The sequence below is a fragment of the Rhynchophorus ferrugineus genome, unplaced genomic scaffold (assembly GCF_030347505.1).
Source record: "Rhynchophorus ferrugineus isolate W39M unplaced genomic scaffold, kcgeb_rfMv2 rfM9, whole genome shotgun sequence".
Classification (NCBI taxonomy): Eukaryota; Metazoa; Arthropoda; class Insecta; order Coleoptera; family Curculionidae; genus Rhynchophorus; species Rhynchophorus ferrugineus.
The window spans coordinates 18641105-18664910 of record NW_027472588.1 but is presented as its reverse complement, the minus strand read 5'-3'; the positions used below and the strand labels follow the sequence as shown (position 1 = coordinate 18664910).

The window sequence follows — 23806 nt, the reverse complement described above, 5'->3', positions numbered from 1 at the left end:
GGATGTTATTGAAGGGTATTTCCATTCATTTCAGTACTCGACCATCGTTTGGTTTAGACGTGCCGCCATTGACTGCCCAAGCCTCATCTCCAGGTAACACCGCTGCCATCCGTTTTATCATTTTTATTCTTACATTTTTATATTACTTCAATAAATAACGGTCACATAATGTAAACACGACCGTTTCATATCGTTTTACCTCCATTCACCGAGCCATCTAATGTATCCTAAAAGTTTAATGTAAATATATAGTCTATCCAAAGTAGTAGCAGTCAACATTGAACTATTATGTTAAAAAAATATTTTAGCAAAAAATTTAATTGACTTAATAAATAAGGAACTCACTAAAAAGTAAAAATTAATCACACTTAGATATTTACCGCAAAAGAAAAACGTTTTATAACAAAATATGTACATAATAATCGTTGTAATATCTAAATAAAAGTAAACAACAACCTTATTTCGCCTATCTACTACACGTATTTTATATTCTACTATATAGATACAATTTAGCTTAATACCTACCTAATTTTATGTATATATCACAAATTTATATTATTGTTTTTGTATTGTTTGGGCGCGGCACCGACTTCAAAGTACTGATCAGTTGGTAGTAGTTAAAATAATATTGTAAATAGATAAATAGGTTTAGATAGGTATTAAGCTAAATTGTATCTATATAGTAGAATATAAAATACTTGTAGTGGCCTAGGTGTCTGCTAACTAATCTAGGTAATTTGACAAATGTTAATCAAACTAAGGCAATAGAGAGTTGTTGGCCCCGTCGGTAATCGAACCCGCGATCCCCGCATATTAGGTGATCTCTCTACCCGTTACACCTTAGAAGCAATTTTCTGTGATATTTCTACACCTTTTTGTTTGATATGGTTAGTGCTTAAAAAGCAAGTTGAATGGCTTTTACACTGAACTACTTCTGATTTTCTATCACACCGATAACAACGATAACATTATGCACAAATATCTGATTATTTAGATAAAAAATATGTGAGGAATACCTTATATTCGCTCGATATAAGTCAAAGTTCACTGCGGCAACATTGCGAAATTTTGACGTCTTAAGTTCAGGCTGAGATGACTTGAATTCACTGCTATTTTGAATAGACTATAGGTTATGATAATACAACCCCACTCTATAAATTATTTTGGTTGTATAACTATTGCTTATTTGCCTAAAAAATTGGAAAAGTAGCGACTATCGATGAATAATACTTTTAAAAAACACGTTATAGCAATTTTATTCCAATAAAGCTAAATTAAAAGATTTTTTTAAAACTAATATATAGACCAATACGATGAAATGAACTAGAAATAATGGGACGATAACTAACAATTTATAAGATAGACCACAACTCAAGTTGCGACTTCCTAGAAAAAAAAACTGTAATTAACATGATTGTGAATAAAATGTAAATAGTAAATCTCTCACTGCTTTATTTAGCTTCGTTCATTATTTTCAGTAAAATATAATTTACATTGTTTTTTTTTACATTTTCATCAAGTATATATGAAACAATATATCCATATAATTCCAATATGTATATATAATTTTTATTAGGTTGAGAAAAATATATTATTTCTATAATATTATTTCAATTTGTGTGTATTTGAGAAGTGTCGTAAAAAGTGTTGTGTTACACTCCTAAATTAATGCTTTTTATAATTATTTAAATTAAATTTAATAATTTAAATAGAATATATGATAAGACCAACATATCCAAAACAAGATTGATTATATATATATACATATATATATATATATATATATATATATATATATATATATATATATATATATATATATATATATATATATATATATATATATATATATATATATATATATATATATATATATATATATTGATTTATATATATATATTCTTACAAATATATATTGTATTTAACAATATTAATAACCAAGTGTTTATAAAAGCATTCTGCCTTTAAAATGGGTAAAAATCATAACATTTGCATGGTTGTAATTCAAATTATTTTGATTACCATCGTGTGTAAACCATGTAAAATGCAAGCACTACGAAACGTCAGTAAATATTTTCACAACTAATTGATAGATGGTATCTCGGAGCATTACAGGTAGTCAATATTATCTTTACCATACATAATCGACTGCGAATCTTTATGTTTGAACATTTGATAAACTTAATGTACCGTTATATTTTAGGAAAAAATCGAACTATCAATTATTGGACTAATTTGGAATTTATACATAACGGATTTTATAATTTCTCCTGTTTTTGGATATTTGATCTAAATGATGTAGCTGGTGTCCGTCAAGAAGATGTCGTCTTTCAACTGCTTTTCAACAAAGCAACGGATACAATTATACTAAAAGCAGTTTCAAGCATTCTTTAGGATATATTTCGCACTGTACAGGTATACGGGTTGAAAATTAATGAAGAGAAGAGCTAATATGTTATAGTTACAACAAGTGTAGTAGCTTTTGTTTCTTTAATATGGGAGTGTAAATAGTGTAAAGCTACTGCTGCTTACACAGTTTGGCGTTTTACTTCAAGCGTCGAAATTTTCTTCTACTTTGGTAATAATTTTTAGTATTTGGATGCATACACTGTACCTAATATTGTTCTTAATACTCTTAATATGTATTTTCTTTCTTTCTTTTACATTTTAATTTGTTTCCTATTACTTTGCTATATACGTGTTTTTTTTAAATATTTTGCTTTTATTTGGAGAAATATTTGTCCTTCATTAATTTTTCAGTTATTTTTTTTTGGGAAAATTTCTTCATTCGAAATATTATTGCGATTATTCCGAATGTTTAAATGTAACACCAAATTATAACTCAAATAAATATTCCACATCATCCTGTAAATATTTTGACTCCAACATGGATATCATAATATAAGCATAAAGCTAGAAGAACAAAAGGTCCTTTTGATCTTGATGCGTCGATTTTTAGTCGACTGACCGTATTCATGGTTCCGAAAATTTAATATAACCGAGCAGAGGATGTAGGTAAAACATGTCACAATGCAGGTGGGAGATAACCATGTCGGCTATGCCTCTATGAGGGAGAAAACCGAAAAAAGTTATTAAATTTTTTATGGCCCCGTTTTATTGATCCTGAATTTTGTAGTAAAAAAACGACATAAGAAATAATTTATATTCAACCTATTTTAACGGAAAACTATAAACAGAATATAATGAAAGCACATGCTCGAGATAACAGTTAGATAATAAGAGAGTACATTCGGATTAAGCAAATGGTGAAACAACCGTGAAATACCGTCGTTATAGTAGACAGATTCAATTTCTTTTAGATTGCTACTATTATCCGGCTTGGTAGCGCCGATAGGACGGTCCTCCTACTGTTGCGATAGCCGCGGGTTCGAATCCTGCTGGGGCATGGTCGTAAATTTATGTTTGTGATTGTTTAAAATTTGCGATTGTCCTAGGCAAGAGTCTAAAATCCGACAAGGAAAATAATCGCAGTCACGCCAGTAACCAGTCTGGGTAAGACCAGATGTCTTTTGGGATTATTTCTAAAGTTGGTCACTCGCCACTCGGTAGGCTTAATGCGGAGGACCGTGGTTCGGAGCGCACGTTAAACTGTGTGTTAAAGACTTCAAAATATATTTAAAAAAAAAACAAAACCAATTATATATAATATATTTATTATGTTTTTTTATCAGGAATAAAATACCATGTTTTTATTTTTTTAAATTCATATTTTATTACATAAAAGTTATCTTTTATATTTCGGGATTGTTCTACCATTAACTATTAGATATAACTATTGATCTCTCATACATTAAACGCTTATTTTTATTTGTTTTATTTATGTTTATAATATTTTTTACGATATATAATAATTTAATTTAATTTTTTTTCAGGTATGTCACTGTCTCAAGGAAAATTGAAAAATAGTCAAATTCAAGGTATTTATGTATATATATTGTAAATATTAAAATTATGCATATATATATATATATATATATATATATATATATATATATCTGTGTAATTATTTTTGGTTGAGTTGCTATAATTTCAAGAGGGTTGAAAGACTATTGCTTTAAAACATTTTATGCGGTAGGGTCTACATGAATGGCCTCTAGAGGGTGAATTTAAAGTCTTATTGTATTGCCTGTTATAATAGACCGTGGTGGTTTTAAATTGTTATGGGGTTGTTCCGAGTATATACTCGTTTGTAATTATTGAAGCAATCTCGAATATATAAGAATGGCAAATAAAAATGGTATGTAAATAAAGTGAAGTAAAAAGGAATAATATACATGAATATTTATCTATGCTTTTTCAATCAATGCATATTATGTACATTTCAATCAATGTATCTTTCAAGTCCAGCTTATCAATTTTATTTTATTTCTCATTTCACCATAAAATCCATATTTTTTAATTTCTATTCTATTTGTAATTTGGTTTATGCTTGATGCTTATGTTGGTGAAATCAATATGCACTGATTTATTTGTATTCATTTTGATGCGCTCTTTTTTACAGCGATTGCTGTTTGCAACAATTTTCGTTTTGATTCAGTGTTATTATCTATAATAGCTAGGATTGCAGCATCATCTGCAAAAGTTCCGAGTGCCACACTTTATAGAAAGCGCAACATCTAAATATATAGCAATTAAAATTTTATTTTATTCTTGTTTTTTTTTGACATTGATGATTCTGTAAACCCCATCAATCGTGGAATATTGTTCAATGAAACTAAACCGATGATTCGGAATAAGATGTTTTAAGATGCTCAATGATTGGTTTTATGCTTTTCAATAAAAGTTTTTCACATAATTTAGCTGCTGTTGGTAAAAGTGATATTGACCAACAATTGTTGCTGTTTCATGTAGTGGTTTTCCTGGTTTAGGAATCATAATTGCTTCAGCCACCTTCCACAGTTGTGGTGACTATTGTAGTCTGAAGGAAATATTTATTATGTTGATGATCTAAATTTATGATTTTCTCGGAAGTTCCTCTAATAATTTTATATTTTTATGTAACAAGGTCAAAACCAGGAATCTTTTTGGGCTGAAAGGACTTGAAATTAGTTGGAATAGTTCTAAGATTTCTTTAGGGTAGTTATTACCTCCTAGTTTTCGTTTAATTTACAGAGTCGTTTATTTTATTTCTTTCTTAATTCCTAGCGTATTTTGTTCTTCTTTAGTCTGTATGCGGTCTTCTAATAAGTTGTTTTTTTCTTCTAATGCGACTTGAAAACAGATCCAGTCGGTTCTTCTATTAACCAGACAGCAATTACTTGGCTTTGACAAGATGCACTCACTTAAAGTAAGCACAATCGGTGAATTGTCTGAGTCTAGTTCTATATTTTCTTCAGTTGGCACATAATTGCTTGACATGTTTCTAATGATGTTGAAATCCGGCAGGTCTGGGATCTTATTTGGATTCGTTGGCCAATGGGTTCATGGGTTTATCTGTCGAAATAGTTTTACAACAATATGCTTGAATAGCCTTTAACAATTCTCAACCCTTGGTTGTATTCAATCTCGATGACCAATGTGTATGTTCGTCATTGTAGTCACCGCCCAGAATTTTAAAAATATATAAAACAAAATCCTTAAAATAAAGTTAATTAACTTTTATAATTGTCTTTCCTGACATCATCATCCTGACCCACACTTTCTGTTGTTTCCTGAAACGAATTGTAATCTCACTCCATTTATTTCAAGCCCCTTGCTCTCTCTTGCCCGCCACGGTACCAAATTAAAATTATTATAGAATCCAAAACACGTTTTCTAATTTATTTGTAAAATTTCCTTGTAAATCTTCCCCATGGACCCGGATTTTACTTCTCTGGCTTTCGGTAAATCGTCTCCGTGTCCGTTTCTGAAACGATAAATTTAACGGTACTCCCCCCAGCCTCCCCAGAGGAGGCCCCTTAGGCTTTCTCGGGGGCATTAATACATTCGGTAATAAAAATACATTTTATAGGATTTGTGATTATCTTATTGTTGGCGCGGCTAGTTTGTTTTGTTTTTTATGTAGGGGGTGGCTCGGATATCGTCTAGTAACAAATAAACTTTAGTTTTATGTGATCCGAATAAAGATGAAGCCTTTTATTGCGACTGGTTTTGTGGAATATAGATTCGGTTTGATTAAATATCATCGAAGAATTGCTGACTTTTTTCTCTCTTATTTTTGTCTATTAGTTTATATATTTTTCAATTCATAATAATTATTTACTTTATTTTTACCAATAAGCTATTGATAGTTTTTTTATTAATGCATTGTAACCAAGAACCTAAAATTTGTTTTTACAATAATCTAGAAAATAAAATCGAATTTCATCGCTTTTTACTTGGTCTTGATAGTTCATGTATTGATTAACATTGCTGGTTTTCTATTAAGTAGGCTGCACTGCACTATAAGGTCAAATGATTCAATCCCTGTTAGACTGTGTAATGCTGTTCGAGTATTATCCAAGAGTTGTAATACTTCTGAATTAATATAAGATTAGTAGTAATATTTTCTATAGTATCCGGATGCATCTGGTACTGGTGCCTCTTTGGACTTTGTTCTGAAAAAAATTTATTTTATTTATAGGTTTATCTTAAATCGGTTTTGAAGTCTTTAACGGTTTTGAAATTTTCTTGGACAATAGCAGCTTATTATTTATGAATGGTTTAAATTTTATTCCAATCATCCAATGGAATTTTTGCTAAATTGAGCATTGTTGCTATATAAAATGACAGAGTTATTAATTGTTGTTGTCATTCTTAGGTTAACTTTTATTATCCCACTCTTAGTGTAGTTATTTATATTGTTACTCGCCTGCTGTAATATTCTATATCTGGTAATATTTTCTATTTGTATAAAGCAGATAAAATATTTGCCACAATAGCCCTCCCTCTAGCACACCTACTTTAGCTTGTTTTATTGTAGAACAGGCTTCCTCTTTTTTTATTCGTTCACTTCAAAATTCTGGGTGAGATCTAAGAGTTCGTAATAGTTTCTTTGGTAATAGTTTCTGAGGACAAGTCTAGCATGCCAAATCTTATTGAAAGCTTGGGCCATATCTAGGAATATAGCAGAGCAGCTTTTTAATCTTTATAGGCTTCTTCAGTGGTGTCTGCTGCTACATGTACGTAGTCATTTGTTGAATGTAAGTCCATAAAACTAAGATGATGGGCATGTGTTTGATTGTATCTTTCTATAATTTTTATATAATCTTTAGCAGTAAAGTTGATCTGCAAAATTTAAGTTCACTCGGTTTTCCTGAGTTTGGGAACATAATAATTTCAGCCATATTCTGAATATCTGGGACACATATTAATTAATATACTGCTTTAATCGTGTTAGTATCTTTTTTTAATTCACTTTTTAGTTGATTTTGTAACACTTGTGCTTTCTTTGGAATTTTTATTCTTACATTTTATATCAGTTATTCATCTATAGCTACAGAGTAATAGAGCTGCAACTCAACAGGGGACTTTGGCGCAAAGTTTTGCTTTGCCCAACATCCAGAGGGCGCATAATTGGCCACTCGAGTAATTTGATTGGTCAATTTAAATCTCCATTATAGGCACCTGTAAGAAAAATATTTTACTGTGAAGACATTTGCTTGGCTCATTAGTAATGCTTGGCACGTCATATTTAATTGACCAATGAAATTTAAATAAAAAAAGCTTTTTCTGTAATAAATTTATTCATTAAAATTCAATTAAATATAAATATAATCTGTAAAAATAAATAAATATTGATATAATTGGTAACGATAAATATATAATATAAATTATAATATTATTTATATAAATAATATAAATAATTATATATTATAATATAAATAAATTATTATAAAATATAAACATCTATAAAACATAAATATTATATACATATATATAAAACCATAAGGAAAATACTTTAGTGCAAATCAAAATTATCTCTTCCATCTTTTTCCTTTTAAATATTTATTTAGCTCCATCAATTTAATCTATTAGATATCTATTATGAGTTTACCCAAAAGTATATAGTACATATTATTTGTAATGTTCTATCTGGAAAATTATTATGTAGTGAACAATTAAAAGGTTTTGAACTGATTTTTTTTGAAGATATTTCACAAAATTATGTTATATATATCGAATTGGCAATATCGCGGCATAAAATAAAAGAGTTTAAAATTAAAAGAAGATATTAAAAAAGCCGTACTGACAGTATAATAAAACAATTTTCTGTCGCATGAGATATTGCCCTAACTTGTTTATTCATATAGGAACCTCTGGAATTGAACTTATAGAGTCATCCCCTACTAGTATAGAATGAAAATTATTTTAAAATCCCTCATGTTCATCCTCTTCACAATTTCCTAAAGGCCAATAAGATGAAGAAAATTAATTTGTGTTAAGCGCTTCAAATAATTTCTAAAACATACTAGCCGAGGATGTATATTCCTGAATCCATTAGCTAGATCCAAAAAAAAAACTATCTTGGTTAATTAGCATTAAGCTAATATACTTATTTGGATAATTACACTTTTTTTTAATGAAAAGAGCCCCTCAAAGTAGTTATTAGATTGATGACACTTAAAGAAATTTGTTCTTCCTTGGGCAATAAATTTTACACCAAAATTCCTCTAGTATTGAAGATCGGTTAATCTGCTCTTAATAGATTTGCATTCAGGAGCTATTATTTTGTTGAAGCTACAACTATTGATTCAAGAAGAAAAGCATATAGCCGGTTGCATAGCTTGTTTCAGTAGGGGGATTCATTTCTAAAATTAAAAAAATAAATATTTGATGTTTATATATATATATATATATATATATATGAATAAACTTACCCAGCTTACAACAACAAAACATGCTGTAACGATCATGCATTTCTTTGATACTTTGTTCAATCGGTTTGAAATTATTAACATTATCAACCATTATTTAATGGCATCCAAATAAATCTTCGAACGAAAACGATTCTGCATTTCTTTATTATCTGTGCATCCGGGCACACAACACTTCCTAGATCGATAATTCACTACTTTTTGTACTACCTACTTATATGTACTAATGAACTAATAATTTAATTTCTAAACGCACTATTCCTATGGCAGCCATACTGAAAATGGCGCTCAAAGTAAATAAATAATAAACATACCATTGAAACGAAGTGAGCCAATCAGATTCCGTCGCGGCTTATAGCGTAGCGATTAAAGCAAGTAATAAGTTAAAAGTAGCGACATCTACATGTTGGACGTCGCGAAACATTTCTCCAAAATTTCCTATTAAGTTAAATCTCTATTTCTCTATGTCTATAGTAGGGTAGAATTATATTCAGTTGATAATTGTGGCATTCTGCTTCTATTCCATAGTGAAATATTATTGTATGGCAGTCAGGAAAATAAAGGAATCCACCACCAATTTTCATCAAGACTTTTCTACATCAGTCACTAAAAATTAATATAGGTCTCTCTAATATATGATATTAAAAACATAATATGTAGTAATGGAACATTGAAAGTTTTGTTGAAAATTGAAAGTTGATTTATATAAAAATATATTCAGTTACGGAAGTATTTATATAACAGTTTAGTCTAAAAGCTTATAGTGTTGATAAAAGAATGTCGTTTAACCAGTTTAGAGGTAACCTATAAATATTTTTAATGTTAACACCTTTTTTATTAATATGTAGCCTATCTCGTTTAAAAAGCGGTAGTTGATAGTAACTAGCACACCAGAACCAATCAGTTAAATATTTCGGTCAAAATATAAAATACTTAATAAAATTTTGAGGGTTTCTACTAAGTATTTTTGGTTTAGTCAACTACAAGCATATTTTTAAGACGCTAGAGATAAAACCCTGTTTTTTATTAATCTTGATACCTTAAGCATATTTTTATATACAAAATAAAGTTTTGCTTTCACTAGTTTTTTTTTCGTAATTTAGGTGTTTTTATATTCTTCATGGCGTCTAATATCTTTCCTTAATTGTTGTTATATGGACGTATATTCACAATGGGATTCTATTGATCAGTTCTGGACATTTTGTCCTCAATGACATTAATTGTTGACAGTAGAAATTTGAATTAACGGTATAGTCAGGTTCCGTTTACTTCTAATACCACCAAATACTTACCATTATCCGTCTTGGAATTAATGCAAGTTTTGCAACCTTTTGTGAGGTTTCTCTGGACTTCCACCACAATATTTTCTGTATAATGTTTTTGTACGTAATCATTCTTTAAATACTGAATCAATTTTGTTTTGTTTTTCTTGAATTGACAACTGGGCATTTGCTCTATGAAATTTCTGACTCTTAATTTTGAGTTCCATATAGATGCCACAACAGATTTCAATTATTAACCCACCCCGATGAGGTCAATCTTTATCATGATATTTGCCGGAAAGATAACAAGCAAACCATCTCCGACTCTGGCATTGACTGAAGCACTTATCATATACCATAGGCACCAATCAATTTTTGAGTCTGACCTACTAATTATTTATTGAGATATTGGTTCTTAAAAAATGAGTCTACCTTTATATCAGAAATATTGTTTAAAACCATCTATTAGGAAAAACTGAAAAACTTTTTCCCCTACGTTATAGATATTCTCTGATACCTTATCCGACTTAGCACATTGTTAATTCAAATAAATCATCAGTGAAGTGTATCTGACTGTCTGTGAGGTCTGTTAAATGAAGTTAATAGTGACACGTTGCCACCGTTGGGCGGTACACGTGTCTATTTTATTTCGCGCGTGGCGCGTCGTTGACGCCAGAAGTCGAGGGCTTGTTTGGGACTTTTAAATTCGTAAAAACGCCGTGCATGAGGGTGTCGTCGTCACAATTAGAGCATGGGAACAGTAGCGGTGCCGACAATGAGGGTGTTTGTGTACGTTCCTCATACGTAGGAAATAATGACCGGAAAAAGATGAACATAAAACCGACTAAGGAGCTTATTATTTTTTCCTTTTATGATGGCAGGCTGTTGGTCTTTTGATCGGAAATAATGATCGTTAAATGATGGTCTAATGGTTTTGTGGCGATCGGAATTACTGATAGTTTTGTTTAGTTTTGTCCTGGTATTATTATGTTAACAAAACTTGATTACCCACGTATCTATTTACTGGCGATAGAATTTCTTTCAGTATATATTTGTATATTTATTATATGTCATTAGTTATCGTATAAAAATTACATTTGCACTCCTTGCCTTATAAATAAGTAACATGTTGTGTGTTGATTGTTATCATTATACGTTACATATAATTTGGTAACATTGATGTTATACTCTAATTTTATTTTCATAAATCTGATCATGTGACTTATGCTTGCTTAGAAAATTAACTACATAGCTGACGATTGAATGCTGTGCGGATAGCTCTTTGGTCTCCTAGAGCAATGAATCAACCTCTCTCTAAAAAAACTGCGAGAAGAATTTGAAACCCTTCAAGAAGATCATCTGAAAAAACTTTAGTAAGCTCAAAAAATTCTTCTACCACTACTAAACATAAAGTTGGGTTTTAATGAATCATGAAATAAATGTCATGAAATAAATATTTGTGACAAAATGTCCTCAATTGTTCTTCAAGCAATGAGAAGTACAAAAGTGAACGAGACTTCGATATCATTTTAAAAAACTGTGACTAATTTCAACTAATTTCAGTACCAGTATAGACATTGTCTTGCTAAGCTTTTACACAACAACTGGATGAAAATTTATAATATGGTGAAGTTAACTTGAACTTGAAACTTGATTGTACTAGTCTGAAGTAAAACTGATACTAAATATTAACCTCCTAGGTTTTCAACTGGAATTTATCATATGTATTTGAAACTCACTTATTGGCGATCTTAATGCGTACCATATATAATTTTGTTTTATATATCAGTTGATACTATATTCCTTTATTTATCGTCATTTATGCTGAAAAAATTAGTCCTATTTTTTAAATATAAAATTAACTAATCTGGTAAATAATGATACCCGAAATATTAAGGATTTGTTCTAAAAACAAAATATCTGCAAACTACAAACTTAAAATAAACACGATTTTCTATTAAATGAGGGTGATTTGTTCTCGTATTGTCAACTCTCTAAATTAACATTAATTATTTATAAGACACTCTCGCATACACACACACACAATACCTTTAATCGCCGTCTAAAACCAATATTTGCGTTCAATTTTGGAGACAAACGCACACAAATTGAATTCCCGATTGTTTGTTTTTTGTAATGGCTTGGCATTATTATTTGGTGAAAAATCGTCAAGTTCGAAGTTTATTATCTTTCATTTGCGAACAGTCAATCCCGTGAGTATGCCGAGATAATTAAATGCAATTTAAAGTGAACTATTTGAAACCGATGAATATGGCGATCACTGAAAATAAATTTTTAGGAAAATAATTAATAAAATAACTCTTGAAACAATCTTAGACAATTTATCGATGCTCATACGACTACGTTAAAACGTAAGAACTTTTTAAAACCCTTAATACTATATATATATTTTTAATATACATAATTTTGAATTGAGTTCCAATATTAACGTTGCGGTAAATAAGTCCTTCGGTTTTTCTCATGTTTTTTAAAGGGAATCTATTACTTTCTTATTATTTTATATAAATGGCATTTGTCTATTAAATATTTCACTGTCAACTCAGAGATAATCTAAATATCGTGCTTCTTTTGATATCTGACCTTATAATAATATATATATATATATATATATATATATATATATATATATAAAGGAACGGATACAAAAGGACAAAAAGGTAAAGATAACTAATAGAAAATTGATAGTAGCCGAAGATATATGACATATAGAGCACAGAAATGAATAGATTGATGGAGTAGTATAGAGTAGGACATGATGGAAATATTAAAAAAGAGTTAATGTCGAGAATTGGAGATTGTTATGAAGATGACAGTAGACAAACAAAAAGCGAATGAAAATGGGAAAATTCGAAGAGGAGACAAAACACTATAATTGGATATCATGAGAAAAAGTATGAAGAAGTGGGGAAAGGTGGGACCGACGAGTAAAGAACGAAAGCTAGAGAAATTAAGCTCTACATATTCAAATTATGTGGGTTTTATAAGATAATTTGGATAATTTGAACTGAATAATTGAATTTGAATCTATTAATTTATATATACTAGCGATGATCAAAACAATAAGGAACCGGCTTGGTGGCATAGAGGTAAAGGCAACAGGTAAAACAGGACGGTCCTCCTACTGTTGCGATAGCCGCGGGTTCGAACCCTGCTGGGGCATGTTCGTAAATTTATGTTTGTGATTGTTTAATATATGTGATTGTCCTAGGCAGTGTAAAATCCGACAAGGAAAATGATCCCAGTCACGCCACTAACCAGGCTGGGTAAGACCGGATGTCTTCTGAGATGATTTCTAAATTGGTCACTCGCCAGTCAGTAGGCTTAAGCCAAGTACCGTAGTTCGGCGCCCACGTTAAATAGTAGCTCCAGTCCAGATAAACCCATGGTTGGTAAAAGGAGTCTTTAAAATTTGTAAAAAAAGAAAAAAAACAATAAGGGATCTCACAGGTTGTAAGTCGTAGTCGACTTGATAAAAGCAAAAAGCCGAAGCAAAATAAATCAATTATTCAAAAAGCATATTTCATAACTGCAAAACATTTTTTTCTTATTTAATTATACCTTACATTAGATATATTTACTATACACAGGCAAGGCCAGTATACGATTAGTAGATCAGTATATATATACCAAAATAAAGTAAAACCATGCTACTTAAACTAACGTTAAGAGTAACGCTTATATACTTACTAGCGACCCGCCCCGGCTTCGCACGGGTGCAATGCAGATACTAAATTAAATACACTACAGAAAAAATATGAACGTTGTATATAAAAACATAGAGGCCCGCTCCGACTTTGCACGGGCATAAAATATATATGCCTATGTCACTCAATGAAAACATGATTAAAATCGATCCAGTATTTTTGGTTCATTCTTACTGCCCTTGGCCTGCACGCATTAAATTTGGAGTAAAACAATTCCTCTTCCCCTATACTTACTATGAAGATTTCCTGCTATCTTTGGAATATCTAAATTCATACAATTTTTATTACATTACACATTTTTAAACGCAAATTTTAAATTTGTAATATCTCCGAAAATATTTGTTTAATTTACATGCTGTAAGGAACCATATTGATCTATATTAATTGCACACTGTATTTAAGGTACTTAATTCGATAAGGATTAATGCCGTATTGCTTAAAATAGCTTCGTAAATAAGCCAGTTTCTCACGTAAAAAGTAAACAATAAAAATGGTTAATGTGGGTTATCCCTAAAAGATAAACATATACCATCCCGGACTTTTTTGTAGACCTTTTTATGGTGTACAATACTGTAGTACATTAATTTGATCTAACTCGTAGGGTTAGGCAGCGTTTTTGCTAATTGCTAAATAAGCCTAAAAAATAGGTTAATTTACGACATCACGTTAGAAGCCTCTAAAATTAGCAATGTTGCCTTAGTATATTATGCATGTATTATACATATAAACCTTCCTCTTGAATCACTCTATCTATTGAAAAAAACCGCATCAAAATCCGTTGCGTAGTTTTAAGGATTTAAGCGCACATAGGGATATAGGGACAGAAAAGGCGACTTTGTTTTATACTATGTAGTGATATACTATATACTATACAAGTTCATGTGGTTTGGTTTACTTCAATATTTTATCCACTAGCTATATTGCTTCCAAGTGGCTGTGATTTAATAACTTCGTTTTATATTTTAATGCAAAATCTTGGATAGCTTCGTATAACTAAGGCGTTTGGTTGGTTAAGTATGAGGAGCATTGGTTATTAATCGTAAAACTTTGTTTTTGCAGCATTGGATTACTAATTAGTTTGATGTTTTAGTGCAACTCATAGGTCCAAATTGGATCTATGATTGTTGTTTTTTTATGTCTGATTTGCCCTGCTTTTTGTCTAACATGAGCAGCAAAAAAAAAATAAGAAAGAAAATGAAACAAAAAATACACACTTATATATATACCTAATAGAATGTACTAATGGGGCTAAAAAGATCTGCACCCGCCTTCTACCATTAATGAGGTAACAATTAAATGATAAGCATCTCTGAAAGTGAATCCCAAAATTATAAATACAATTACCACCACACAAAACGTCAAAATTATCTGATTTTTCAATCATAAACTTGTATTTTAATTTGTGTACGCCCTCACAACGTCTCCGTATTTTTTTCCTCCTTATTTCAACTGACAAATAAATAATCCATTATGGAAATGAACGGTAGGTTTTCCAACGTTCAATTTAACCTCCTGAGTCGCTTTGCGTATCGGGCGAGAGAGAAGAAGCACTTAAAATGTTTAATTTATCTCTTATTTCAATTTGGCCGTAGGTGTTTTTATAGTTATTAAAAGGTTCCTTTCAATTATTCAGAGCCTATTAAAGGCTGCCAGGAAATTTACGATTTGGACAGAAATGCTCCCGAGTTCCTCCGGGATTATTAATGAGGTAAAAATCTTAATTTTTCGGTTAAAGAGGATATTCTTGTTTTACGTCTTGGCATTAAACTGCGATTTATTAATAGTAAATTAAGGCATTTATTTTTGATTTTAATGTTTATGCGAGAAAAACTTTGTAGAGCAGAAGACTCAACACATAACCTAGTATTTTGACATTCCTTTATTAGGTTACATCTGGTTCAATCAAATAGCCAACGCGCGTCATCAAAGTTTATAACGTCAAAACTGTCGTATCAAATTTGAATTTGGTTTATAACGTTTGCCGGTTTTTAACCTCTAATTATTATCACTAATATTTCGAATAATTTTGCATACATTTAGCAACGTGGCCCAATAGTATTAACTCAAATCGAATTCTAGAAACTAATTCGGTTACATGTTTCGACGCATCAGACAGCATTCTATTCCTTTTTAACTGGGATAAAATAAAATGGAAAAAATCCGAATTTAAAATTAATTTTATATTTTTACAAACTGCAATTGACCTACATTCGACGTCATCTATGACGTGACATTGCTGTTTTATTGTACTGGCTCAATCGCCTGCATGATCAAACTTTTATTCCTGGTAATATAGTGGACCAAGGAGCTTTAAACATTTATCAACAAACTATAGTATGTAATTCTATGTTAATATTGGCCTCCTAGAACAACCATTAATTTAATTTTAACAAGTATTAATTCACTTAAACTGTAATTAATTTAACATTAAACTTTAGTTTCCTCCGTTGCAGAGTTTAGTCTTTTTCAATCTGTGAACTATATATATATCCATATTGCTTCTAACACTTTATATAGAGCTGTAAATTATAATATTATTATTTACTGACATTTTGTATTTTTTTCAAGAAGCTATATTTTATTTCGGCTCATTTCAACTTGACATCCGACGCAATATCTAAGTATTTGGCAACTAACTAAGTAGATAAAAATGAATACGAATCCAAAGAAGCCCAAGCCTAAACTATACAGTTTGGCACGAATACTTTATATTTTAACTAAACAAATACTTCCAAAGCAATATGTAGATATATTAATATCCTATATCTTTACCAGATTCTTTACAATTAGACAAGAGGGTGAATATTCTGGAATTAAGGGAAATGCGTGTAGGAATACCGCTGGAACCTATCCTCTATCAGTTCTTTGCTAGCGATAAATTTAAACTGGTGGAAATCGCGACAGCCATATTCGCGGATAATACAGAAATATTGGCAGTTGACAAAAAACCAAAAAGCAAAAATGCGGGTATCTAGGGATGAAATACAAGAAGAAAGAATGCCAAATAAAACTATTCCTTTCATTTTTACGAACAAGAGATTACAAACGACCCACCAGTCTTGGGCCATAATGAACATTGCTCATTGCATTTTACTTATTAGAGCTAGCAATTATGGCTTGATTCGTCGGTCCTTAGTTGGGTAGGAATATATTTTACCCTATAGAATGAGCAGTCGGGCTGTATATATTCTGATATGTTTTACAGACAGAGGTTCATTATTATTTCAGCTTTTGCATTTATCTTGCTTGTAGGATCATTACTTTGTTGTCACCTTTTTCTGCCTTTTTTGGTTTCTTGTGACTAATTCTCGTGTCTGTACTGCATAACTTACACCGTTAATCATGTGTGTGACTTTGGTATTCTTGTATTCTGCTTTTTGAATAACCCTTTTGAAGTTTTTAACTTTTTCCTCTATACGAGATATCTGTTATTTCTGAATTGATCTGTCATTTTAAGACTAGTTTTTAGATTGATGTTATACTAAACGCCATTTCAAAAGCTTTTCCAATGTGTAGGTTTTTTCGGATAATTGTTCGTTTTGCAATATTTCCACTCAGGATGACAGACATAATATCTGAATGATCAGAATTCACGTTAGAGTTGGGAAATACTTTTTTGTAGTAAATAAACAGTAAATCCATACTCTTTGTAAGCAGTATGTCAAACTGATTCTATGCAGATTTATACATACAGAACTATTCTTCTCACGTGATCTATAGCAGCTTAAAATCTGAATAAGACACAAAGTTATTTTGAGTTATGTTATACCTCTCTAATTTTCTTAATGAATGCATAAAACATCAATAAAATACGACCCGACAATAGTTTTGTTGATTCTAGGAACCTTCAAGGTCTACAAACCTTCAAAGTATTATTTTGTTATGTTTCTTTTTTCACGTCTATTTGCGTTAATAAAAAAATAAATCATTACAATACTTCTAAGAATTGTTCAAATTATCATACTTAATAATCAATATGAAATCTGACTCAAATACTATAATAAAGTGATATTTCGATTTTAATTTGATGCAATTATTCAGTAATTTTACGATGAGTAGAGTATTTGTTGTATTTCGCGAAGAACTCGATGAATTTTCTACAGTAAATATGGATTTCTTTATACGAATTGGTCGCTGCAGGCCACTTCATTAATCACAACAAATGCTCGTGAAATTGGAAGCATGGTTCTCGTGCTTCGGGGCAATCATCTTGTCGACAAGATTTGAACTGGTTCACTCGACTTGAACATCATTATTGTGGTATTTGTTTATTATATAGCAAGAAGATATTTTGTGATATGTTAACGTACTGTAATGGGGATCATGAATAATTGACTCTGAAAGTCCTCTTTCAGACGAGGCGACTTTGCGTACGGAATGTGAATTATAATTTCAATTTAAATTGCATAATTACTGCAGGGTATGTGGAAGAAATTATGGGTAATTAATAAATTAAACCAATACCTTATAAAATATTGGTAACAATATTTGCAGACTTTATATATTTTAGATTTACGACTTAATTTATACACATTTTTTCTTGCTTGCATGTATTTTAATCAGAGATATTGATGAAAATGCGAAGTAAATGGAACAACCATTAAATTCCATGGTTTTAACAATTTGTCTACATAAAATAACAGTTTTCTCTTCAATATTATTGAGTTGTGCAACGTATACAGATATGAATCATGGAATGCCCAAAATTAAATTTTCAATTGTTACTGTTTTTAATTGTCTCATAAATCAATCGAAAAGTTCATTAAACACTTAAAAACTTATGATGATGCTGCTCTGTCATATTCCAGTTGTGGGATTTGGTCTCAATAGTTTAAAAGTGGTGCTCTTTATATCAATCACAAAGCACAGTCTGGAGGATCATAAAAATTAGATGAAAATGAATTTAGTACTCGTTGGACGAAAATCTAGCTGAATCAGCACAGCTTAAGAGTTAATAATTTAAGTAATTTCAAATGACATTCCTGCGCGTAGACATGTCTTTTCATCTCTTTGCATTACAAAGCTCGGTCACAATTTGCAAGAATTATGAAGGATAGACGAAATTCCTCCATAACCAGTTTCCTGACCAATTCTGATTTTCACTACTTCAGATCGATATAGCATGACTTGGCTGGCATACTTTCTAACTGCTGAAGAATTGTGAAAATGAATATGGCTGAAATATATAAAATATATTGACTAATGCATATTTCAACAATTTTTCTCAGTAAAATCCTTTTTAAAGCGAAACAATTATCTTAGTTGAATATAATCACCTAATATAAAATATTTTTAGCAAAAAAATTGAACCGACTTAAAAATATAAATAAGGAAGTCACTAAAAATTAAAATATAGTCAAACTTAGATTTTCAACACAAAAAAAAAGTTTTAAAATATGCACATAATAATCATTTTACGGATAATACCAGGATTTCCAGCTTAAGCTTGCAATTAATCTTTAAATTTTTTGGTCTATTTAAAACTTGGGTACTCGAGATGATCCCCATTAAAAGAATTATACCAAGAATTACCCGATTATGAAACACTATTATAGGTACCAAGAACACTATATATTGATGCCCGTACTTTATAAACATTTTATGCGAGTTGAAATTCTTTAAAAAATGAAGATATATGCAATACAGAATATGCTATTTCTCCGTTGCCATCAGAAATATTACTATTTTGAATGATTATGTAACTTACGTAGCCATCATTTACAGATCTGAAACATTGCTTTCAGTTCTGTTCAAACCACAAACGATTGAAAAAATATTTTTGTTTTTTAACCGACTTCTAAAAAGGAGGTAGTTCTATGTTCGGTTGTATATATATGAGAGAGGGTATAAAAAAATTAATCTACTAGAACCTAAACTAAACCTGACATGTGATATAGAAATGCGAATCAGTTGTGTGTGAACGTAAAAAAGTACCACCTTTCCATTTGCAAAACCATAAATAAAAATCAATGAGTCTGAAAAGGTGAGTGCCAGATCAAAAGCTTCCGAGAATCCGTGCCACAATATCCATTGTCATTTAGACGTTCGAAGTATATACGTTACGGACTTCTTATCGCCGTACTCAATCTTAGACATTACAAATAGTTTTTGCTAGATGCCATGTTGCCTGATTGCCGCATACATCATACTGTCATTGCAGACATCCTTTCGCTAATCAAGTGCCATTACAATCGTTGATCGGTTGCTGTATACGCTGCAACGAAAGGTGGAATTGTATAACATAACAATGTTTTTTTCTCGTTTGACCTTTTAAGGTGAAAATAAAAATGTCAGGAGATAAGGCGTGTTCAGTGCTATCATCGTCTTGTATTATTTATAGTTACGACAATGAATTTTCAATAATAGTTTAGTCTAGTTTCTACTCCTTGTATCTTCAGCTTATATAATATATATGTTTTATGTTTAGAAAATTGAAATGTCTTTAAAATCTCGTTAGAATTGTTCAGGATTGTTAATTCAATATGACTTTGTCTTTGACACATTCTTGACTGCAAACAAGTGTATCTTTTACTGTTATTCTCATGGCTAGTTTATACATATTACCATATTTCGAGTAATTTAGTCAGAGCATATTACTCTACAAATATTTCCGAATTTATGGCATGCGCATATTGAACTCAATTTAATTTTAAAATAGAGAATAATCCGAGTTTGGCGCATATCATTATTTTTTATAAATAACTATACACAAATTTTATAAATAATTGATTTAATGTTGAAACTATATATAATGAAGGACATAAACATTGAAAAATTTTTGATATAACACATTTTATCTAAAAAATTACTCAATAAAATGATATAATAGACATCATTTCTATATGCCTTTCTATTTTTCTCAAAACATCATATATAAATTAATACATATACATCATACACCATATATATATTTCAATAAGAACTCCAGTAACCATATAAATAAATATTACTATAAAAAAGACAAAATCGTTTAGATCAAACTCAGCCAATATCGTTAAAACCAAACAAAAAACACTATATATGGAAACAGTGAAATTCTCCTAATAATCTCCAAATATGATCAACTATGATCGCTACTGTTCTTGATCCACTAACCCCATTAATGAATTGACTACCTCAAGCTTTTGATTAACATATTGTACATTTACTACCCTAAAATGAATGAATGGATTATCGTACTTTTAAGCTGAGGGAAATCTCAGTCAGTGCAATATTATTTTTACAAAACAATAATTTATTTACCTATATTCTCATATAAAATGCATTCTATTTTCTTTGTTATTATATCATTAGGGTGTCGTTTATAGTTTTATATTTTGTTTATTTAATCCAGATCTACTTTTGTTAGCAAATTTAATTATTTCATACTACAGACTGTTCTTACGTCTTAGCAAAATGCTATTTAATTTCTTCTTCTCCGATTCTCTGAATTTCACATTCTTGTTTTCATTAAATTTTGGCATATGTTAATACCTATTCGATGTCGTTGAAAATGATGTGTTATAAATTTGGCAGCTAACATTCCCACTATAAATAAAATTGATGCTCTTTGGATTTTATAACTCTTAAAAATTTTGCCTTGCATTCCGCACTTACCCTTATTCTTCTATGTATTAAAACCAATGTACGTTAAACCACAAAGACTAACACAACAATTTAATTATTATGACTATAGAATTACTAATGTAACACAAAATCTAAATGTTCTAGATTTTTGTGTTGTTTTGTGGTGTTGTATCAATCGACTCCAAAAAAATATACCACCTTTAGAAAAGGAAGACAATATAGTTTGTTCTTTCTATGGTTTGTTCTGTGAAGGAGAGTGCGTATGCACCAAATCCGGAGATATTTGTGGAGTAATGTACCTAGAGCATATGGGATCGAACAAAACAAGTGATAATTAGAGGGAAATCAACGTATGATGAATATACTAAGTGGAGTAAACATGTCGCGAACATTTATTGCTCTTATTATACATCAAATCACCAATTCTAGTTAATAATAATCTTACAGCTAATGTCTTCTGTTATTTAAATCGTTTTATAAATCATGGAATATAATTTAAAAAATATATTGTATGCACTTGACCAAAATGTTATATATCAAGAGTGACGCCTTATATGTTTGTTACATATTACACTCGCAAGTCATCTGTGCATCTGTACTTAACACACAGTATTGTTAATTTAATTAAAGTATAGATTATATCAATATAAACTCTTCGGATCTTTCAGAAGATTTAGAAAAACAATTCAACGGTTGTTTGTGTATTAAAACATAGCGATTTTCTTATTAGCGATGATCAGATTGTATATATTGCGATAACATTTACATTACATTAACTGTTATAAGATCAAATTTTACTAGTCATGATTGTAAATAATTTATTTACATTCGCTTTTCCCATTGTCGGATTAAACACTACTGCAGGCACATAATTATTAGCTGACAGTATTAAAAATAAATGTCAGCTGATTATAATCTTATTTATATTGATGTTATGTATTGCCGTTGCTGGTAATATCAAGTTTTCATATGTAATTACTTTTATATAATAAAGAAAAATCGAAAATTATGTTCTAAAATGAACATCATAAATACAACAAATACTTCAATTGATGAAAGAATAACTTGAACAATTTTACTAAACATTCGATCTAACAATATACTGTAATTTTACCATCAGTTATTTCCTATACTCGCCTTAGTACCGTTTAATTTCTACATAATCGGAAAAAGCATTTTCCTGCTAAAAAACCCATTATAATAATAATGTGTATAAGACATCACAAAATGTTTCTTTACATGTTCAATTAGTTCGCGATAATGAAGCGGAAATTGAAGTGAACTGACGGATATATAGTTGCAAGTATTATTTTATATTTCAGTATAATAATGATTCATTTTTAATATATCAATAACAGATGATGTGTTATAGATAGTAGAAGATAGATGTTGGACTGAAAATTGATGTAATGAATGTGATATATACGTTACATACGGCTTTACACACGGTAATCTGATGTGGGATTATACTCAAACTACACTCATACACACTGTAGACTCACACATCAATCAGTGTCACTGTAAACAAATGTTAAACAACCTAACGTATCTGCTAAATTCGATAGTTTGGACATTTTTCTGTATAATATAACAGTTTTCCATTTAGTATTATTGTATACGGACGCTAATCACGGAACGCTCAAAATTGTATTTTCGACATTCATTACTTTTGTTGTTTGATTTCAAAAAATCTCAGGCCGTAGCCCACCAAACAGTTTCTGGAAACTGATGCTGCTTCTCCATGAAATTGAATATTTTGATGAGCATATATTGTACCAATTTCTCCCAATGAATATCTGTTTAAAGTGAAGAAATGATCAGAATACATATTCTGCACATAATTAATCGGGAATGTTTCTTTTATTATATTATCGAATTGAAAATAAGAATATGCTGATATTGTTAGTGAAAAATTGGCGGTTATGGAAGAACATTTACCGTATACACTATATATATTTTTTGGCGAATAAACAGAATGCATTTTGAAGTAAAACCAAATTTATTTAAATATTCACGATCTGATGAACAAGATATATTATCTATCTTGAGAAAATAGAGGACCTATATAGATGATCAGATACTGAAAATATACGTACCATTTTTTTTATACGTCTAGATTAAAAAAAATACAGGCGAATATTCCAATTTATGATTCTTATCACTTCACATTTTTTTGAGACAGTTTTTTGACGATTAGATCTGTATACGTTTATGCATGATGTTGATAGAAATAATAAGCTTTCTGCAATTTAAATTTTTTACGCGAATTTTTTGCATCTAAAATGTACAATAATAATCATTTCAGTTTATGGTTTAATCAGTTTAGAAGTAATTAAAATAAGCGGGTTCACACAACTCTTTATTTTGATTCTTGCCTTTTCTTTTGATTGGATTATGGTGGCATGTTCAAATTAATCATTTAATCTGTTTTGAAGTG

At 30.2% G+C, this 23806-nt stretch overlaps 1 protein-coding gene across 4 annotated transcripts in view; it reads left to right on the top strand.

Moving 5' to 3' along the window:
- The window catches only part of unc-5 (netrin receptor unc-5), a 520122-nt gene that overhangs the window by 37827 nt on the left and 458489 nt on the right, over positions 1-23806 (top strand). For 2 of the 4 annotated variants that reach the window (XM_076413584.1, XM_076413582.1), the window contains exon 3: positions 3894-3938. The exons of the other annotated variants lie outside the window; for them this stretch is intronic. In XM_076413584.1, coding sequence (XP_076269699.1) covers positions 3894-3938 — 45 coding nt within the window. The remainder of the gene's footprint in view (positions 1-3893; positions 3939-23806) is intronic. 4 annotated transcript variants of the gene reach the window in all.